Here is a 22,116-nt window from a genome sequence, read left to right as displayed (position 1 = left end):
CATTTAAATTCAATACTGATTGAAAAAAAAAAAAGAGCTAAGTAAATAATCTACACAAATATCTACAATAAACCTGGCCCAACACCCTCTCACACCAAAATCATAAAGTTTCTGTAAAGAAAGAGCAAAGTCATAAAGAAATGAAGGTGCAAATTTTATTTCCAATAATATCCCTACTTAATTTTTCCCCACCATCAAGCAATAGAAATTTTATTTAATGACTGTCTATAATGTATATATTTAAAATAATAAAACTAAAATGCCTATTTATAAGTCAATGATATTGAAAAATTAATATACTGGACCTGGCCGGTTGGCTCAGTGGGAGAGCGTCGGCCTGGCGTGCAGAGGTCCCGGGTTCAATTCCCAGCCAGGGCACACAGGAGAAGCACCCATCTGCTTCTCCACCCCTCCCCCTCTCCTTCCTCTCTGTCTCTCTCTTCCCCTCCCGCAGCCGAGGCTCCACTGGAGCAAAGATGGCCCGGGCGCTGGGGATGGCTCCTTGGCCACTGCCCCAGGCGCTGGAGTGGCTCTGGTCGCAACAGAGCGATGCCCCGGAGGGGCAGAGCATCGCCCCCGGTGGGCATGCCGGATGGATCCCAGTCGGGCGCATGCGGGAGTCTGTCTGACTGTCTCTCCCTATTTCCAGCTTCAGAAAAATACAAAAAAAAAAAAAAAAAGAAAAGAAAAATTAATATACTATATAATTTGCAACCACTATGAAATAATCCCTTTTCTAGCATTTAAAAAATCTTTATTACAAAAACTACAGTGTGCCAAAATTCTCATTTTGCTTCTCCACAATATTTCTCCCCCAAATGTCATTTATATAACAATTAAATTCATCTACTTTGAATACCAAGCAGGGGAAAAAGGAAAACATTAAGAAATATACCCTAAGTTCAGCCTAACCAGGCGGTGGCACAGTGGATAAAGGGTTGGACTGGAACACAGACCAAGTTCAAATCTCCAAGGTTGTGGCTTGAGCACGGGCTCACCAGTTTGAGTGTGGGGTCTCTGGCTTGAGCATGGCATGAGATCACAGACATGACCCCATGGTTGCTGGCTTGAAGCCCAAGGTCGCTGACTTGAGCAAGGGGCCACTCACTCTGCTGTAGCCCCCAGGTCAAGGCACATATGAGAAAGCAATCAATGAGTAACTAAGGAATTGCAACGAAGACTTGATGCTGCTCATCTCTGTCCCTATCTGTCCCTCTCGCTGCCTCTGTCACAAAAAAAAAAGAAAGAAATTTACTCTAAATTCAAAAGAAAGCAAGAGGAAGAGCTGTATGATTTTTAAACTTAAACATAAAATATATTTTTACCTGGTAAAAATGCTGTTATAACCTTTGACATTTCCTCCACAATTTCCTGACGGACTTTGAGGTCATCATCTGTTATTCCTTGTTCTTTTGCTAATTCAATAACTGCAACACTTAAAGCTGCCAAATGGTCAGGGGAAGCAGGTGGCAGAGAACGAAGCTCACTTTCTTCCTGTTTTTCCTGTTAGTGTAACATTTAAAAACAATATTAAAATATAAATATTCAACTTCTATGTGCCATATTTAAGGCACATAGAATATAGAAGTGAACATAAGAGACAGAGACCCCTGCCTTTTATGTGAAGCAGATTTAGAAGAATGAAAGATACTGTAAGTGAGGTTGCTAAACATTAAAAAATAAAACCTGTTCTTCTTTACTGTCTACTTAAATTCTGAAATGCTACATCAAAGCCAAGATATGATGAGTACAACACTTATCTGATCATTTTGTTGCAGCAAAGAGAGATTGTCTAAGATATAGCAGAAGGTCTTGAATTGTCTCTAATCAGCATATATAATATCAAATTAAATGGTCATATGAAAATATCCCAGACACTATCATCACTTGATATGCTACCTACAATTTACAACTGGTTTCTATTTTTATCCAACACTAGGTAGAATATTAAAAAGAAAAAAAGAAAAAAAACTTCTTCTGCTAAAAGTTTGAAAGCTATTTTAAACCAAGAAGCTAAAGAGAGATTATATTATATATATATATACAATGACTTTTTTAAATTAATTTATTATTGGCTTAAAAAATATATTCTGCAGAAAGACATAAAACATAGAAAATACAAAGAAGAAAAATCTCCCACAAGTTCATGTCTTACTGTTCTCTTTTTCTTTCTTTTTCCTTTTTATTAACTTTGCTGGGGTGACCCTGATTAACAAAATTATACATGTTTCAGGTGCACAATTATAAAACACATCATCTATATACTGTTTACAACCCCGAGTTATATCTCCATCCATCACTGTTTATCTGTCCCATACCATCCTCCACCTCCCATCACCTCCATATTCCCCAGCAATCACCACATTAAAATTATACTATTTATTTTATTATTATAACAAAGGTATTTTCTATTACCACATTTCACTGAAGAACCAATCTGTTCTATTTTGAGACATGAAATTCGCAACAGATCTAATAATCAGAAGTAGTTTATTCTCTCCCTACTCCCCCCCCCAATATAGTTAACTTCAATGGGTCGAATTCTTTTCATAGCTATGAAAAAATTTATGGGCCCTGGATGGTTAGCTCAGTGGTAAAGCATTGGCCCATTGTGTGGATGTCACAGGTTCGATCATCAGTCAGGGCACACAAGAGAAGCAACCATCCACTTCTCTACCTCTCCACTTCTCTATCTTTCTCTGTCTCGTCTGCTCACATAGCTGTGGCTTGATTGGTTTGAGCACACTGGCCCCGGGTACTGAGGATGGCTCTGTGGAGCCTCCACCTCAGGTGCTAAAAATAGCTCAGTTGCAAGCATGGCCCCAGATGGGCAAAGCATCAGCCCCAGACAGAGTTGCTGGGAAGATCCCGGTTAGGGTACATGCAGGAGTCTGTCTCTCTATCTCCCCTTCTTTCACTTGGAAAAGAAAAAATATTATGGAATGTAAAATCAACAAATATCAATCTATAAATACAACAATAAATTCAGCAGTTTCAACGACTTTATTATAATGAATATGTTTTATAACTCTGAAGTAACAACAGCTTACAATGTTTGCACTTGTGTGTATAAAAGCTTAAGTATGGCCTGACCAAGCGGTGGTCCAGTGGATAGAGTGTTGACCTGGGAAGCTAAGGACCCAGGTTCAAAATCCTGAGGTCACTGGCTTGAGCATGGGCTCACCAGCTTGAGCACAGGATCACAGAAATGACCCCATAGTCGCTGGCTTGAGCCCAGAGGTTGCTGGCTTGAAGCCCCTGGTTGCTGAGTTAAGCCCAAGGTCACTGGCTTGAGCAAAGAGTCACTAAATCAGCTGAATTCCCCCGGTCAAGGCACGTATAAGAAAGCAATCAATAAACAACTAAGGTGCCGTAACTATGAGTTGATGCTTCTCATCTCTTTCCCTTCCTGTCTAGTCTGTCCCTGCTCCCTCTCTAATAAATAAACAAATAAACTAGCTTAAGTATGGAAGTCCATAAAACAGTTTGTGCTTGGCGTTAAACATCTCCTTTCCAAGGATGATGAAAACTACTTTTCATGTGGAATATTAACTGCCAAGAAATTTTTTGTGGTTCTGAATTTTCCTCATCTGATGATTTACCACTAAATTCATTGTTGCTGTCAATAATATTGATACAAACCAAGAGCTATTATGTAGGCTTTTTCTTGTTTACCAAAAACCGCTAGAAAAAAAAATGACAATTGAACAAAATGTTTCCTATGGTCTCTATCTGCAGACAACTTGCAAAAGCATTTACTTTGATATGTCAGGTTAGAGTTGATAACCACTACCAAGAATATTACTGGTTACTAAGAATATATTATATAACAAGTTGTATATGCCACCTTGTGGCAAAAAAAATTAATAAAATATTGATATATTAGTATGTGACTTGAAAGTTACACAGGCCCACAGAGGGTTAAACAAAGACTTTGGTCTATTTCTAATTTTATTGTTATCATATTCAGTCATACCATAAGTAAAGTCTACCTAGGGCATAGAATAGTCAAATATAGGAGGTAAGACAATCTTTTAAAAGTTTCTGTGACCATTTCTGCAACCTTAATTATAATCTAAGTCTTAGATAAGCATCTAAATTTGCAGGATGGATTTTTTAGGATTCCTACAAGGTATTAATAGCAACATACTTAACAAAGAAAAGATACAAGATTAATATGTAACATAGTTATCTTTATATACATAAAAGTAACACAAAATGCTTCCAATTATATAGCTAGACAGTCATAAGAAATAAGAAGATAAAAGATAATCAATGACTACATTTGGAATACACAATCTTTTGAAGGTAAATTCTATAGAATTTGTTAATGGTTTGAGTGTGGGGTATAAAAAAAAGCGATGAATCACCTGACCAGGCAGTGGTGCAGTGGATAGACTGTCGGCAGGGGATGCTGAGGACCCAGGTTTGAAACTCCAAGGTTGCCGACTAGAGTGTGGAATCATAAATATGACCGCAAGGGGTGGCTCACTCTGCTGGACCCCCCCCCCCACGTCAAGGCACATATGAGAAAGCAATCAAGGAACAACTAAGGTGCCCCAATGAAGAATTGATGCTTTTCATCTCTCTCCCTGCCTGTTTGTCCCTCTCGCTCTCGCTCTCTCCCCCTACCTGTCACTTAAAAAAAAAAAAAAGAATCAAAGATAACTCAAGTAAATGGTGGTACCTTCTATTGAAATGAGGTAAATTCTAGAAAGAATTAGTTTAGGCTAGGGAAAACTTGCTAAGAGCCTCCTAATTAGTCTTCCATGCCTAGTCTTTGGCCCTTCATCCTATTCCCCATATCTCTATCATTTACTCTCTTAATTAAAAACTATCAATAAATCCTCAACAAGATTCTAGCAAACTGCCTGACCAGGCAGTGGCGCAGCAGATAGAGTGTCAGACTGGGATGTGGGGGATCCAGGTTCAAGACCCCGAGGTTGCCAACTTGAGCGCGGGCTCATCTGGTTTGGGCAAGGCTCATCAGCTTGAGCCCAAGGTCGCTGGCTCGAGCAAGGGGTCACTTGGTTTGCTATAGCCCCACGGTCAAGGCACATATGAGAAAGCAATCAATGAACAACTAAGGAACCACAACAAAGAACTGATGTTTCTCATCTCCCTCTCTTCCTGTCTGTGTGTTCCTATCTGTCCCTCTCTCTGACTCTGTCTCTGCCACAAAAAAAAAAAAAGAAAAAAAAAAGATACTAGCAAACTAAATTCAGAAGAATACAGTGTGTCCGTAAAGTCATGGTGCACTTTTGACCCGTCACAGGAAAGCAACAAAAGACAATAGAAATGTGAAATCTGCACCAAATAAAAGGAAAACCCTCCCAGTTTCTGTAGGATGATGTGGCAGCATGTGCGCATGCGCAGATGATGACGTAACACTGTGTATACAGCGGAGCAGCCCACGGCCATGCCAGACAAGATGTGGACGGTACAGAGGAAGTTCAGTGTGTTCTGTGGTTTGCTAAATTCGAATCCGTGACCAAAGTGCAACGTGAATATTGGCGCATTTATAACGAAGCGCCATCACATAGGAATAACATTACTCGGTGGGATAAGCAGTTGAAGGAAACAGGCAGTTTGGTGGAGAAACCCCGTTCTGGTAGGCCATCAGTCAGTGACCAGTCTGTAGAGGCTATACGGGATAGCTACCTAAGGAGCCCTAAAGAATTTGTGCATGAGCCCGCATTGAACTGCACAGAATAGGTATGAAACTGGGAGAGTTTTCCTTTTATTTGGTACAGATTTCGCTTTTTTTTTGTTTTTTTTTTTGCATTTTTCTGAAGCTGGAAACAGGGAGAGACAGTCAGACAGACTCCCGCATGCGCCCGACCGGGATTCACCCGGCACGCCCACCAGGGGCGACGCTCTGCCCACCAGGGGGCGATGCTCTGCCCATCCTGGGCGTCGCCATGTTGCGACCCTCCTGGGTGTCGCCATGTTGCGACCAGAGCCACTCTAGCGCCTGGGGCAGAGGCCACAGAGCCATCCCCAGCGCCCGGGCCATCTTTGCTCCAATGGAGCCTCGGCTGCGGAAGGGGAAGAGAGAGACAGAGAGGAAGGCGCGGCGGAGGGGTGGAGAAGCAAATGGGCGCTCCTCCTATGTGCCCTGGCCGGGAATCGAACCCGGGTCCTCCGCACGCTAGGCCTACGCTCTACCACTGAGCCAACTGGCCAGGGCTAGATTTCGCATTTCTATCGTCTTTTGTTGCTTTCCTGTGACCGGTCAAAAGTGCACCATGACTTTATGGGCACACTATATTAAAAGGATTATACTCCACGACCCGGTATAACTTATTCCTGGAATCCAAAAATATCCAACAATAGTTAAACATACAATATTCAATCAATGTTAACACACCATCTTTTTTTTTTTTCTTTTTTCTTTTGTATTTTTCTGAAGCTAGAAACCGGGAGAGACAGTCAGACAGACTCCCGCACGCGCCCGACCGGGATCCACCCGGCACACCCACCAGGGGGCGACACTCTGCCCACCAGGGGGCGATGCTCTGCCCCTCCGGGGTGTCGCTCTGTTGCGACCAGAGCCACTCTAGTGCCTGGGGCAGAGGCCAAGGAGCCATCCCCAGTGCCCGGACCATCTTCGCTCCAATGGAGCCTGGGCTGCGGGAGGGGAAGAGAGACAGAGAGGAAGGAGAGGGGAAGGGGTGGAGAAGCAATGGGCGCTTCTCCTGTGTGCCCTGGCCGGGAATCGAACCCGGGACTTCTACACGCCAGGCCGACACTCTACTACTGATCCAACCGGCCAGGGCCTAACACACCATCTTAACAGAATAAAAGGGGTAAAAAAAAAATGACATGCGACCTGGAAATGCTGAGGTCGCCAGTTCGAAACCCTGGACTTGCCTGGTCAAGGCACATATGGGAGTTGATGCTTCCAGCTCCTCCTCACCTTCTCTCACTGTCTCTCTCTCCTCTCTGTCCTCTCTCTCTCCCTTTCTCTCTCCTCTCTAAAAAATGAATAAATAAAAAAAACAAAATGACATGATCATCTCAATTGATGCAGAAAAAGTATCTGACAAAATTCAATACCGTTATGTGGTAAAAACACTCAACAAACTAGAAATAAATGGAAACTACTTTAACAAAATAAAGATCACATATGAAAACCTTGCAGCTAACATCCTACCTAATGATGAAAGACTGAAAGCTTTTCCTCTAAGATCAGGAACAAGTCAAGAATGCCCATTTTCACCACTTCAGCATGCTACTGGAAGTTCTAGCCAGAGGAATTAGGCAAGAAAAAAAGATATAAGGTAACTAAATTGGGAAGGAAGAAATAAAATTATCTCTCCTCACAGATAACACAATGTAACATGTAGAAAACCAGAATAATTCCCCCAAAATGTTGTTAGAATAAATGAACAAATTCAGCCAAGTAGCAAAATATAAATCACACAAAAATCAGTTGCATTTCTATAAACTAACAATGAACAATCTGAAAAGGAAAATAAAAAATCAATTCCATTTGAAGTGGCAATGAAAAAATACTTAGGAATTAACTTAACCAAGGAGGTTAAAGTCTTGTACACTGACAATGATAAAACATTGCTTAAAGAAATTATGGAAGGTCTTGTCCGGTTGGCTCTGTGGTAGAGCATTGGCCTGGCGTGTGGAAGTCCCGGGTTTAATTCCTGGTCAGGGCAAACTCGAAAAGTGCCCACTTGTTTCTCCACCCCCTTTCCTCACTTTTCTCTCTCTCTCTCTCTCTCTCCTCCTCCCCTCCTGCAGCCATGGCTCAATTAGAGTGAGTTGGCCCTGAGCACTGAGTGGTTCCACGGGGCCTCCGCCACTATAAAAGGTGCAATGGAGCAAGGGCCCCAGATGGGCAGAGCAACGCCCCCTAGTGGGCATGCCGGGTGGATCCCAGTCCAGGTACATGCTGGGAGTCTGTCTCTGCTTCCCCACTACTCACTTAAAAAAACAAACAAACAAATAGGAAGTCATCCCATACTCATGGATCAGCAGACTTTATACAGGGGGCCCTTGGGTTACAACAACCTCAACAAACAACGTTTCAAGTTTATGATGCTCACTCTCAAAAAAACTTAAAACCCTTGAGATGTAAGTGTTTTGGCTTAGCATCATACTTATGGACTATGTGGGCATACTAATTTGGTTGCACACAGCAAAAGAATAGGTAGTAAGTGTCCCCCAATACACTAACTTAAGGCATTCTGTACTGTTAAAAGTGCAAGTGTTCTGTTTGTTAGGCTAGGGTGCTTTTCGACTTACACCAAAATTTAGATGTCACTATTGCAGGAACAGAACTGTATCATAACCTGAGGACCCTCTGTATTGTTAAGATATCAATACTACCCAAAGCAACCTACAGATTCGATGTAATCTCTATTAAAATCCTAATGACTTTTTCTCTCAGAACTAGAAAAATTGATCCTAAAATTGACACGGAATCTCAAGGGATCTCCAAATAGTTAAAACAACTTTGAAAAAGACAAAGAGAACTCATATTTCCTGATATCAAAATTTAATACAAAGCCACAGTAACCAAAACAGTATGGTACTGGCTTAAGGCCACTGTATTGGTCAATGGGATAAAATAAAGAGCCCAGAAATAGACCCTCATATAAATGGCCAAGTGATTTTTCATAAGGCTGTTGAGATCATTCAATGGGAAAAAGACTTTTCAACAAACAGTGCTAGAAAAACTGCATATTCACATGCATTGTAATCCCTTACCTTACACCATATACATAAATTACCTCAAAATGGATCAAAGACCTAAGTGTAAGAGCAAGATTATAAAATTCTTATTAGAAAAAACAGGAGAGAAAGAGTTCATGACATTGGAATTGGCAATGATTTCTGGGATATGAAACAAAAACAAAGGCAACAAAAAATAAACTGGACTTCATGAAAATTAAAAATTTTTGTGCATCAAACAACATTATTAACAGAGTAAGAAAGCAATCCACAGACTGGTATAAAATATTTGCAGATCACATATATAATAAGAGATTTAAATCCAGAACATAAAACTCAACAAGAAAACAACTCAATTCAAAAATGGTGAAAAAACTTGCATAAGACATTCCTACAAAGATGTATAAAATGGACAAGCATGTGAATAGGTGCTCAACATCATTAATCATTAAAAAAAATGAAAATCAAAAGTACAATGAGATACCACTTCACACTGACTAAGATGGCAACTCCAAAAAAACAAAAAAAGGTTTATGGATATGGAGAAACTGAACCCTGTGCATGGTTGGTGGGAGTGCAAAATGGTGCTGCCACAGTGGAAAACAGAATGTCAGTTTCCCAGAAAACTAAACACAGATTTACCATTTGATCCAGAAATTCCATTTCTGGGTATATACATAAAACAAATGAAAACAGGAATTCAAACAAGTATTTCTACACCAGTGCGCATATTAACATTATTCACCACAGCCAAAAGTTAGAAACAACTCAAATATTCATCCACAGATTTATAAACACACAAAACATGGTGTATAATAGAATGGAATATTATTTAACATTAAAGAGGAATTTCTGATACATATCATAAAAATTACTAAAATGGTAAATTTTATGTCATACATATTTTACTATATACAGAAAGTGGCACCAATAAGATAATACAACATTTTCTTAACATGGAATATATAGCACTTTGGTTTCAGCCTACCTTTCAGACCCTCTTCCAACCATTCCCTCTCCCTCCAACACTTTTGGCAGATATCCATGATTTAAGTTGCCACCAGCTTCTAAATGCTATATGTGCTCTTGGGCCTCCATGAACTCATTTTGTTCCCTATGCCTAAAAGACCCTTAACCTATTTTTGTATCCATCTGGTGAAATTCAAATTCTTGAAGATGTAGCTTAAATGTTAAGTATTCAGTGAAGCCTTCTTAATGTCTTTCCAACATAATTAAAAGTCTCCTTAATTCATGATTAATAAATAGCATGTTCTAAATTCTAAAAACTTTTCCCTGGTCACGTACTCAACTCAATATTCCTCCTTTTAAACAATGCCCCATCTATTGGTTTGTGTTTTTATCAAGTAAGCACTCCTTACCTCTACTCTAACACCACTTAATAAGTACCTACTATGGGCCTGGAATTGTGTGAGGTGCTTTACAGATGTTACGTCACTTAACTCTTGCTAAAGACATCCGTAGGTAGATACTATCAAAATCACTTTATAGATAAGAAAACTGATGCTGAGATGTTTAATATCTTTTTACAATGACAGAGTTGAACAGATAAATCTAGGTCTAACTCCAAAGCTTGTGCTCATTCTACTTTCATTTAAATAATTCCATCATCAAATATTAAAGAGCAAATATGTGCCAGGCACCAGCTATGCAAAAAAAAAAAAAAAAATGCATATAACCCCTGCCCTCATGGAGCTTACAGTCAAGAGAAAGAGAAAGATTAATCAAATGATTATTCAAATTAATAAAAAGTTAAAACTGTAAACTGTGATGAGTATACTATGCCACACTAAAACAAACAAACAAAAATCCTGTGTGCCACTCTAGCTACCACCAATCTTACTTCCTTCCTGCCTTCCTTTTTTCTTTCCTCACTCCTCCTCCCTTCCTCCCTTCTTTCTTTATCCTTTCATAGTCAAGATGCCTAAAAGTTTAATTTATATACCTTTTCTTTAACCTGCTCACTCAAAACTATGTCATTAGCTCTAAAACAGAAATTGCTTTTACCAGGATTCTCAAAAACCTCCTTAACTGACACTTTTATGTTCTTAGATTATTTTTACCCATATTACCAGACATTTCAAACTAACTCTAATGAAACTTTTCTTTTAGCTTCTGTGATACCTTTCTCTCTGTGTTCTTCTCCAGTCTATTGGTTGCTCTTCCTCTACTAGTCCCTTATAATGTGCTGGTTTGAAACTCTGGGCTTGCCTGATCAAGGCACATATGACAAGCAACCAATAAACAGCTAGAGCCTGACCAGGCGGTGGCACAGTGGATAGAGCGTAGGACTGGGATGCGGAGGACCCAGGTTCGAGACCCCGAGGTCACCAGCTCGAGTGCGGGCTCATCTGGCTTGAGCAAAAGCTCACCAGCTTGGACCCAAGGTCGCTGGCTTGAGCAAGGGGTTACTCAGTCTGCTGAAGGCCTGCAGTCAAGGCACATATGAGAAAGCAATCAATGAACAACTAAGGTGTCGCAACGCGCAACGAAAAACTAAATGATTGATGCTTCTCATCTCTCCGTTCCTGTCTGTCTGTCTATCCCTATCTATCCCTCTCTCTAACTCTCTGTCTCTGTAAAAAAAATAAAAGAAAATAAAAAACTTGTTTAAATAAATAAATAAATAAAAATAAACAGCTAGAGTGAAGCAACTACTTCTCATCCCCCACCCCTCTAATCTCTGTAAAATCAATAAATAAAATCTTTAAAAATTTTTTACTGAGGTGTAATTGACATAAAACAAACCGCACATATTTAAATTTACAATTACAGTATACCTAGGCTAATCAAGCTACAAGGACTAGCAGCGACCAGTATGAAGAATCAGCTGTGCAGGGCCCACCCCACAGAACAGGACTTACTTCAGTGGGGCTCTAGTACCTGCTGAGTCTACTCCATGAGTGTATTTCTCAGAGAGGATATACAAGCACAGAGTTAAGAAATAAGAGGTTATATTTTATTACAATTTTGAAAAGAAAAAATTACTAATAAATTTTAAAAAATAAAAACACTTCATATCTATGCCTATGAAATGCTCTAATAAAAATAACTGAGGAATTAAGAAATCTCAAAGTATTGACATAAAGATTATTTAGCTCTGCATGGTCTGGAATTATCTAACTTCATATCATCTTCCTCCTATTTTTCTTTGCTCCGCTCATGCTAGACTCTTTCGGTTCCTCAAACACCACGTACTTTCCTGAAGTAGATACTTTTATTCCTGCTGCTTCTGTGTGTATAAAATGCTCTCAGCTTATCCTTTTACACCACTCACCTTTCTGCCTTTTAAACTTTTACTTCAAGGTTCAACTCAAATGTTCACTTTCTCAGAGAAACTGTCAGTTCCAGATAAACTAAGTAAAATATTCTTGTATATTTCTTTAGCACATTTTCCCCTTTAATAAAACTCATGATATTAAATCCTTATTCAATCTATGTCTTTATCAATACCTTAGAAACTCTGAGAGCAGGAACTATGACTATGTTATTCACCAATGCCTAGACCTAAGCACATCAAAACTCAGTTATCAGTTGGACTAACTACATCTAACAGTTTTGAATTCAGGAATCAACATACTTTAGGATGAACAAACTGGTCTCTGAGAAGGTATCCCTCCTGACTATCTAAGATGAGGAGGGCAATCATAATTTTAAAGGTTATCACTTCAGTTACCAATATACAACTAAATAAATACCCCATTCTTTCATAAATAAAAAATATATGATATAGTTTTACCATTCAAAAATAAATAAGACATTTCATAATAAAAACTTACCAAAATGTTTTTCTTATGTCGTTTCTCTTTTATATGTTTATGAGCTCCCTGGATATTTTCAATGTGAATTAAGCAAAGTTTGCATAGATACCGGCAATTGGTATATTCTGGTGAGCGCTGAAAAGTTAAAAAATACATTTTTTCAGAAAACAGAGAAGTCATTTTTTTATTATATATGTGAATGACACAATTTATGTAAATACTAGAGACAAAAAAAATTGAAGGAATAAGTTAATGAACAAATCAGTATTTATATATCCAAGAGATGTCCTTTTCAGAATAGTCATCATAGGAGATCATATACTAATTTCAAACAATATAATGAAAATGCTAAATATGTTTGATAATTATCTAATACAATCTTTAGAAGCCAATGTAAAATAAGAAGTGGAATCTCAATACTGTCTTATTCCAACGCTGCCCTGAAAATTGGTTTCAACCTTTGTCTTTTCAATTATCTACTATAAAAAAGAGAATAAACTATCAAATAGGGAATTCAAAATAATGAATTGCAAATATGGGAGACAATTCCAAAAGCTGATTTCCAAAAACACTCCAATCACAATTTATGGGAATGTGCGACTAAATGGATAACCTCTTTTTTCTTTCCTTTTTTTTTGGATAACCTCTTCAGGGTTGTTACTCTGAAGGATACAATCCTGACACATAAAAAAAGTATCAGTCATATTACTTTAGTCATACTTCACATATATATTCCGAAATAATAAAAAAAAACTTAGGAATTCCAACGTGTCTATTATGTGCCAGGTACATTGCTAGGTGCGTTACAAACAACGTGACATTTTATTTTTTTCTTTAGATTTCAGAGAAGGGGGGACAGGAAGCATCAACTCATAGTAGTTGCTACTTGTTATGTGCCTTGACCGAACAAGCCCAGGGTTTCAAACTGGTGACCTCAGCATTTCAGGTAGTCTTATCCACTGCACCACCACAGGTCAGGCACAAGGTGACATTTTAATTTCCCTAATAATCCTATTAGATTTGCATTATCTTCATTTTATCGATGTGAAAACAAAAGCTCAAAGAGCTTACAAGTTTCACAAGGATACAACATTAAGTGTGGGATGCTGGATTTAAATTCATGTACTGTGTACCTGAATCCAAAGCCAACTCTCCACCCATTGGTTACAGTGCCAGTGATAGTCAACCTGGTCCCTACCGCCCACTAGTTGGGCGTTCCAACTTTCATGGTGGGCGGTAGTGCAGCAACCAAAGTATAAATAAAAAGATTTAACTATAGTATGTTGTTTTATAAAGATTTATTCTGGCCCTGGCCGGTTGGCTCAGCGGTAGAGCGTCGGCCTAGCGTGCGGAGGACCCAGGTTCGATTCCCGGCCAGGGCACACAGGAGAAGCGCACATTTGCTTCTCCACCCCTCCGCCGCGCTTTCCTCTCTGTCTCTCTATTCCCCTCCCGCAGCCGAGGCTCCATTGGAGCAGAGATGGTCCGGGCGCTGGGGATGGCTCCTTGGCCTCTGCCCCAGGCGCTAGAGTGGCTCTGGTCGCGGCAGAGCGACGCCCCAGGAGGAGCAGAGCATCGCCCCCTGGTGGGCAGAGCGTCGCCCCTGGTGGGCGTGCCGGGTGGATCCCGGTCGGTCGGGCGCATTCGGGAGTCTGTCTGACTGTCTCTCCCCGTTTCCAGCTTCAGAAAAAAACAAAAAAAAAAAAAAAATTTTTTTTTAAATGTACAAATAAATAAATAGGAATATGGGAAGTCATGTTAACTGCTTTTTAAAAATAGGGTCATCACTTAAGACCTTACTGATAAACTGACTTATAGGAAGTGAAGGATTAAGCTGTGTGGATATCTGGAAAGAGACATTTCAAGTAGTGAGAAATGTGAATACTAAGGCCTTGACAAGAATCTGCCTAACATGTTTGGGAAACTACAAAAAAGCTAGAGCTAGCATGACTGGAATAGAAAGGTAATGGAGGCCAGATCACAAGGCCTCTTGTAAGGATTCTGACTTTTATTCTAAATATAAGGGGAAGGTATTAAAGGTTTTTGAGCAGAAAATTACAAAATCTAATCAATATTTTAATGGAATCACTTGTCTTTTATATTAAGAATAGAAGTAGGAAGAGCTTATTGCCCTTATGAACATACTACAATCATCTGTAAGAGATGATGATGGCTTGGTTCAAGGTTTAAGAGTGGTGGAAATGGCAGGAAGGGCTAGTTTCAGGAGTTGAAAGCACAAACACAGAATACCTAAACCATGAATATTAATGAGGTCACTAAAGAGTTATGTGATCATTCATCATTTGAATTTTTCAATTGTAAAATGTTAGCAAACAAGGATGTATCTGCATCCCTTTAGTAAGAAAACCTTGATAGAAACTGAATGGGGAGTCAGCAGGCCTGGGATGACATCTCAATGGACCCTGGACAAAACACTTCTGTATAGGTCCTTAAAATGAAATAATAAAAATTGCTCTACTGGGTAAAACAACTCTGCAGTTGTTTTACTGCTTTATTTACTGCTTACTACATACTAGGCACTGTGCCAAGAACTTTACTTGTATTAGCTTATTTAATCCTCATAACAGTCCAAGGAGCTAGGTGTCATTATTTTCATCAATTCCATTTAAAGGATAAAATTGAGGTTTAAATAGATTATATAATTTAATGGTATTCAAACAGTATATGACAGAGATAGACCCAGTGACTCCAAAAACCTATACAAAACAACTAAGCAAATTACCTCTAATTACTAACCAACTATGTTCAATGTACTATATTAAGCACAATAATAAATATAAAACAACCAAGTTCTCACCATCATGAAGCTGCTAGTTTCACAGAAGAGACAAATGAAAATTGTTTAAAACTTCCTTTATTATAATTCTACTTTACTTAACCATTAAACAATACACTAATAAACTTCTTAAAGATTCTGCAGACCAGCTAAAATAATAATTTCGGGGCAAGAAGATTCTAAGTATTTCCTATTCAATTATTTAACACTTGCTATAGGGAATTTTACCCTTCTGATCTAATTGTTTGGATTTATCCTTCTTTGGTACAAGTAAAAAATCACATCTTTACTCCTCAATTAGACAATCTATGCGTATATAGTGAAGAAAAAAACCAATGAAATAAAAAAATTGGTAACAATATTCTTAATGAGTGTCTAAAGTTGGCAAAGAAAAATATTAAGAGTATGCTGTATTGAAAACAAAAGATTTCGGAGGGCTTGAGAAACAAGGAAATGTCAGAAATAAAAGGGATTACATCTCTGCTGGTATTGATGCACTGATTTTACATCATTGTTTAAATTCAACAACAAGCTTTTCTTTCACTCCACATCTTTTTGTGCTCATACTATATATTAACACCATCAAATATCCATTCCACCCCAACTTCTTCCTTCTCCAAGAATTGATCTTTTCTGCTTCATATCCTATATATCCTCCCATCCAGTCCATTTATTTTTCTTGAAAACACATTTTTCACATTTCCTTCACACATCCCGTATAATTTACCTACACCACCCTTTCCCAGCCCATCTGGTCAACTCCTAATACTCTTCCCGATTCAGTTCCAATGTCCAACCTCCTTATAAAGCATTTCCCAATTTGATGGCTTTATACCCCAACTTAAGTTGGTCACTCCTTTGTCCAAGATCCTACTTTCAAACAATACTCTTATTATTATTATTATAGTTTGTTCACATCTTTCTTTTACTAGTAAACTCTTAGAAGAGCAATATCATGTTTTTTAAAAATGTTACGCATACCCCATTTCAAATTTGTTTCACCCTATCATGGCACATGAAAGGCACTCAATGTTTATCTTGACAATGCAGATCTAAAACAGTTAATTCCAGGCTTAGGACAGAGAAAGCGAGAGGAAAGACAGAACTAAGTAAATCAGCAAATTGCAAAAAAAAAAAAAAAACTAGGATCTTGCAAAACAAGGTACACAACTCAAACTCTCTCCTACATTATGGGCCTCTACTCCTTGATACTCCTTTCTATTTTCATAGAGTGACTACTCTGTCATGAGTTCTATTAATAACCCAGACTGCCTTCTTCAATTTAGCTATGACCTCATTTTTTTAGAGTATGCACAATCAGACCATTTCTTTCTTTTCCTTTTTAATCAAGAATGATGACCTACTTCCTTGTATGCATACTGACAAATGCCCCAAATATCTGTGAACAGATTAATTTATTACTCATTCCTTCAATACCTAGCAGTGTTTTTATTGTTAAAGCTAAGAATATGTATTTCTAAGTTAAAAAATTCATTAGTACCCAGGAACAAGATACCAAATGGCTAGAACAGTTCCTAATACAAAGATGTTCAATAAGTATGCGAGAAAAAAAAAGAAAGGGGAAGAGATAAAAGCAAGGGGAAAAGGAGAAAGTCTAGAATATTATAGTATTTTCTAATTCATTTCCGTCATTCCAAATAAACTGTTAACTTCTAATGGGCAGAAACTGTGCCATTTTTACCAAAAAATTCCCAATGCCTAGATCATTACCTAGAACATAACAAGCACTCAGTATTTATTTGATGAGTAAATTAAGGGTCAGCAAACTTCTTCCATAAAGAAACAAAGTATTATTTAGGTAAATATTTTATGCTTTAGTAAATACAGTGTGTCCATAAAGTCATGGTGCACTTTTGACTGGTCACAGGAAAGCAACAAAAGACGATAGAAATGTGAAATCTGCACCAAATAAAAGGAAAACCCTCCTAGTTTCTGTAGGATGGTGTGGCAGCATGTGCGCATGTGCAGATAATGACGTAACACCATGTATACAGCGGAGCAGCCCACGGCCATGCCAGTTGAGATGTGAACAGTACGGAGGAAAGTTCAGTGTGTTCTGTGGCTCGCTAAATTAGAATCCGTGACCAAAGTGCAACGTGAATATCAGTTTATAACAAAGCGCCACCACATAGGAATAACATTACTCGGTGGGAAAAGCAGTTGAAGGAAACCGGCAGTTTGGTGGAGAAACCCCATTCTGGTAGGCCAGGGGTCCCCAAATACGTCCCACGGGCCGCATGTGGCCCCCTGAGGCCATTTATCCAGCCCCGCCGCAATGGAAGAGGCACCTCTTTCATTGGTGGTCAGTGAGAGGTGCACAGGATGCATCTGGAGTACTGTATGTGGCAGCACCACAAAGCACAGCATCACTCACGTACAGTACTACTTCCAGTGACGCAGGACGCATGCATCACAGCTCTGGAAGCGTCATATCACTTGTTACGACTAGCAGTGACAAATATGGAACCGGACATTGACCATCTCATAGCCAAAAGCAGGCCCATAGTTCCCGTTGAAATACTGGTTAGTTTGTTGATTTAAATTTACTTGTTCTTTATTTTAAATATTGTATTTGTTCCTGTTTTGTTTTTTTAATTTAAAATAAGATATGTGCAGTGTGCATAGGGATTTGTTCATAATTTTTTTATAGTCCAGCCCTCCAACGGTCTGAGGGACAGTGAACTGGCCCCCTGTGTAAAAAGTTTGGGGACCCCTGTGGTAGGCCATCAGTCAGTGATGAGTCTGTAGAGGCTATACAGGATAGCTACCTAAGGAGCCCTAAAAAAATCTGTGCGTGAGCCCACATCGAACTGCATTGAATAGGTATGAAACTGGGAGAGTTTTCCTTTTATTTGGTGCAGATTTCACATTTCTAACGTCTTTTGTTGCTTTCCTGTGACTGGTCAAAAGTGCACCATGACTTGACAGACACACTGTAGTGGATGTTTTACATTTTGTGAGCCATATATCCTTGTAACAATTACTCAACTCAACTCTGCCACAGTAGCACAAAAGCAGCCATAGACAATAAGTAAACAAAATGGGCATGGCATGGCTGTGTTCCAATAAAATTTTGTTTACAAAAATAAGGGACTTGGTGTATTTTACAACAATTAAAAAAACTAAACACAAAAAAACAAAAACAAGAGAGTAGGCCATAGTCTGTCAACTTCTGGGATGAATAAATGAAGTCAGGCTCACAGATGTAAGGATTTGCTAAACAAAAGGAGAGAAGGGAGAAAAGAAAGAAGAAGAAAGGAAAGAAGGAAGTAAGGAAAGATGAATGCTATCGCTGCCTTAGGAACAGAAGAAAAATAAAGAGTTGTACTTGGGAAAGAAAAGTTATGAAACACGCATTTTCTTCCAAATAACTAAAACAACATAGCATACTTTTTCAAGTCGAAAGATGTGATCTCTTTCTAAGCGTTCTTCTGCTTGTTTCAAGCCTAGCCTCTGCTCAGGTGTCAATGTAGATTCATCTATCACAGTGGCATTTTCTAAATAGTCCATCTCTGAAGAATTTTCTTTATTAGATTCATCACTCTTCATTTTACCTAGAATAAAAAACAATCAGTTACCATCATTAGAACTGAGATTTTTTCAAATTTAATAAAAGACATTCAATTTATACACACACAGAAAAAATTTTTTCCTCAGTTGTACAAGTTGGTATTCCAATGTAAAATTAAGTAAGAGATATACATGTACATGGTATCAAAATTCTCAAAGAATAATCTACTTTATGGGTCAAATGTCGATCTTGTTCTTCCACCCTACTAATCAAGAGAAAAACATGACTAAGGCTCATTATACAAGGCTAACATAACTCAACCAACTTGTGGAATCTCTGAAGTAAATATGATAAAAAACTCTTTTAAGTCCCCAAGATTAGTCATTGAACTAAAGTCACTTTAGTAATTTTATCATTACACATTAGCAGCTAAAAGAACATATATACTCCAGATCACAAACCCACCCCAGGCTCCTTCTTCTTTGCTTTCATTGAACTCATGGATATCTATACCATATCAACATTTTTTCTTAGCCTAACTAGATTGTAATCTCTTTAAGACACAGACTATGTACTTTCATCTTTATATTTCCAGCACCTAGCAATATGTACCTGGCATACAGTAGGTATGCCAGTGTGATATTTTTAAATACAAATTGAGTCATGTTATTCTTTTGCTTGAAATATTTTCAAAGGCTTTCTCAAAGGGTTCACAATAAAGTTTAAACTCTCTAGCATATTACACATAAGCCTTACCCTCATGAAGGCAATAAACAGAATACGATAATTCCAAGTTGTAACAAGTGCTCTAAAGAAAATATGTAACTGAGAAGGAGACCAACTTTAGATATAAGAGCCAGGGAAGGTGGAAGGTGTCTCAGAAATTTTAAGCTAAAACCTCAATTTGGATTGTCAGGTGAACAATGATGCACCATGAGCAATTTGCAACTGTGTCCTATTATTTGGAAAATTTAGCTTTTTAGTAATAATTTCATGACAGAAATGTAAGAGAAAAGGTGAAAACCTAGTCTTATTTCAACATTTCATGAAAAAGGATAGCAGCAAGGCAATAATATTTTAATTTTCTTCTCTATGTGTACAACTTGCCCTGAATGACAATCATTTAAGAAACACTGAGCTAACCTAGTGACACTTCCAATGTTTGAATCCTCTTTATAACATCTTTATAAAAAGAATCTGCCTTCCTATTCTCTACTTTTGTGGTAGGAGTCACATTACCTCCAGTGGCATATCAGCAAATCCTGCAAAATTATCATTTCTACCAACATAAAGAATTAGAGAAAGCTATCTTTCTTTAAAAGTCAAAAATAAATCAAATTACTTATTTTACTGAAACCAACATCAAATTTAAATAACATCGGACAGAATTTCCTGAACTTTGTTTCAAAGAACACATTCCTTAAGGTGATAATACTCTCACAAAACAAGAAAACAAGTATTCAAACAAAAACCTGCATATGAATGTTCATAGCAACACTATTCACAGCAAAGGTGGCAATGACCCAGATGTCCATCACTAAACAAATAAACAAACAAAATGTGACATATTTATACAACAGAATATTACTCAGCTGTCTTTAGTCAGTTCAGGCTGCTGTGACAAAACACCTAGACTGGGTGGCTTAAACAACAGAAATTTGTTTTCTCACAGTTCTAGAAGCAGGAAAGTCAAGATTCAAGGCGCCAGCAGGGTTGGTTCTGATGAAGCTCTCTCCTTGGATTGTAGACAGCAACTTCACATGGCCTTTCCTTGGTGCACGCACTGAGAAAGATCTTCCTCTTCCTCTTCTTAAAAGGCCTCCAAATCCTCAGTTTAGGATCTTAACCTCATGACCTCATTTACTCTTAACTACCTCCTAAAAGGTCTTATCTCCAAATACAATCATACTGACAAGGGTTCAACATAGAAATTTTGAGAGGACACAATTCAATGTATAGCATCAGCATTAAAAATGAAAGAGGTACCGATATATGTATATACTACATGAATAAACCTTGAAAATATGTTTAATGACGAAAGCCAAACACAAAAATCATATTGTATGAGTCCATTTCTATGAAATATCTAGAATAAGAAAATACATAGAAACAAAGCCAATTAGTGGTTGTCTGAGGCTGGGGCAAGGAGCTTCCTTTTGGCATGATGAAAAAGTTCTGCAATTAGATAGTAGTGACAGTTGTACAACACTGTAAATGTACTTAATGGAACCTTTAAAATGGGTAAAATGGTAAATTTTATACATATTATACAACAAAAAATAGTTAAACATAGAGTTATCATATGACTAAGCAATTTGAACTCCAACATATGTATATAACAAAGGAGAAATGAAAACATACATCCACACAAAAACTTTTAAACAAATGTTCATAGCAGCATTATTCATACTAGCCAAAAGATGGAAACAGTTCAAATATCTATCAACTGATGAAAAGGATAACCAGGCCCTGGCCGGTTGGCTCAGTGGTGGAGCGTCGGCCTGGCGTGCGGGGGACCCGGGTTCGATTCCCAGCCAGGGCACATAGGAGAAGCGCCCATTTGCTTCTCCACCCCCTCCCCTCCTCTCTGTCTCTCTCTTCCCCTCCCGCAGCCAGGGCTCCATTGGAGCGGAGATGGCCCGGGCGCTGGGGATGGCTCCTTGGCCTCTGCCCCAGGCGCTAGAGTGGCTCTGGTTGCAGCAGAGCGACGCCCCAGAGGGGCAGAGCATCGCCCCCTGGTGGGCAGAGCTTTGCCCCTGGTGGGCGTGCCGGGTGGATCCCGGTCGGGTGCATGCGGGAGTCTGTCTGACTGTCTCTCCCCGTTTCCAGCTTCGGAAGAATACAAAAAAAAAAAAAAAAAAGGATAACCAAATGTAATACAGTCCCACAATGGGATATTATTCAGCAATAATAAAAATGTATACATAGATATATGTATGCTACAATATAGATGAATCTTGAAAATATTATGCTAATAAAAACACCTAGACACAAAAGGCCATGTGCTGTGTGATCCCTTTACATAAAATAGGCAAATTTAAAAAGAGAGAGTAGATTAGTGGTTGGCAGTGGCTAGGAGAAGGGGTAAGGAGTAGCTCCATATTCATTAGAATATGGAGTTTCTTTTGGGGATACTGAAAATGTTCAGAAATTAGACAGTGGTAACTCCTATACAACTTTGTGAATATACCAAAAACCACTAAATTGTATATTTTAAAATGGCAAATATTATGGCATAAGAATTTTTTTTTAATTTTTTTTAATTCATTTTAGAGAGGAGAGAGAAAGGGAGAGAGAGAGACAGAGAGAGAGGAGAG

The 22,116-nt window shown here is 38.5% G+C and overlaps 1 protein-coding gene across 10 annotated transcripts in view; it reads right to left on the bottom strand.

Moving 5' to 3' along the window:
• TUT4 (terminal uridylyl transferase 4) overlaps positions 1 to 22,116 on the bottom strand; it is a 123,368-nt gene that overhangs the window by 62,221 nt on the left and 39,031 nt on the right. For all 10 annotated transcript variants that reach the window (XM_066269181.1, XM_066269185.1, XM_066269183.1 and 7 more), the window contains exons 4-6: positions 18,679 to 18,842; positions 12,489 to 12,605; positions 1,326 to 1,503 (exon numbers count right to left, since the gene is read on the bottom strand). In XM_066269181.1, the coding sequence (XP_066125278.1) occupies positions 1,326 to 1,503; positions 12,489 to 12,605; positions 18,679 to 18,842 (459 nt within the window). The remainder of the gene's footprint in view (positions 1 to 1,325; positions 1,504 to 12,488; positions 12,606 to 18,678; positions 18,843 to 22,116) is intronic.

This window comes from Saccopteryx bilineata, chromosome 3 (genome assembly GCF_036850765.1).
Source record: "Saccopteryx bilineata isolate mSacBil1 chromosome 3, mSacBil1_pri_phased_curated, whole genome shotgun sequence".
Taxonomy (NCBI): domain Eukaryota; kingdom Metazoa; phylum Chordata; class Mammalia; order Chiroptera; family Emballonuridae; genus Saccopteryx; species Saccopteryx bilineata.
Note: the sequence above shows the minus strand (reverse complement) of the source record. Positions and strands in the feature narration are given on the sequence as shown.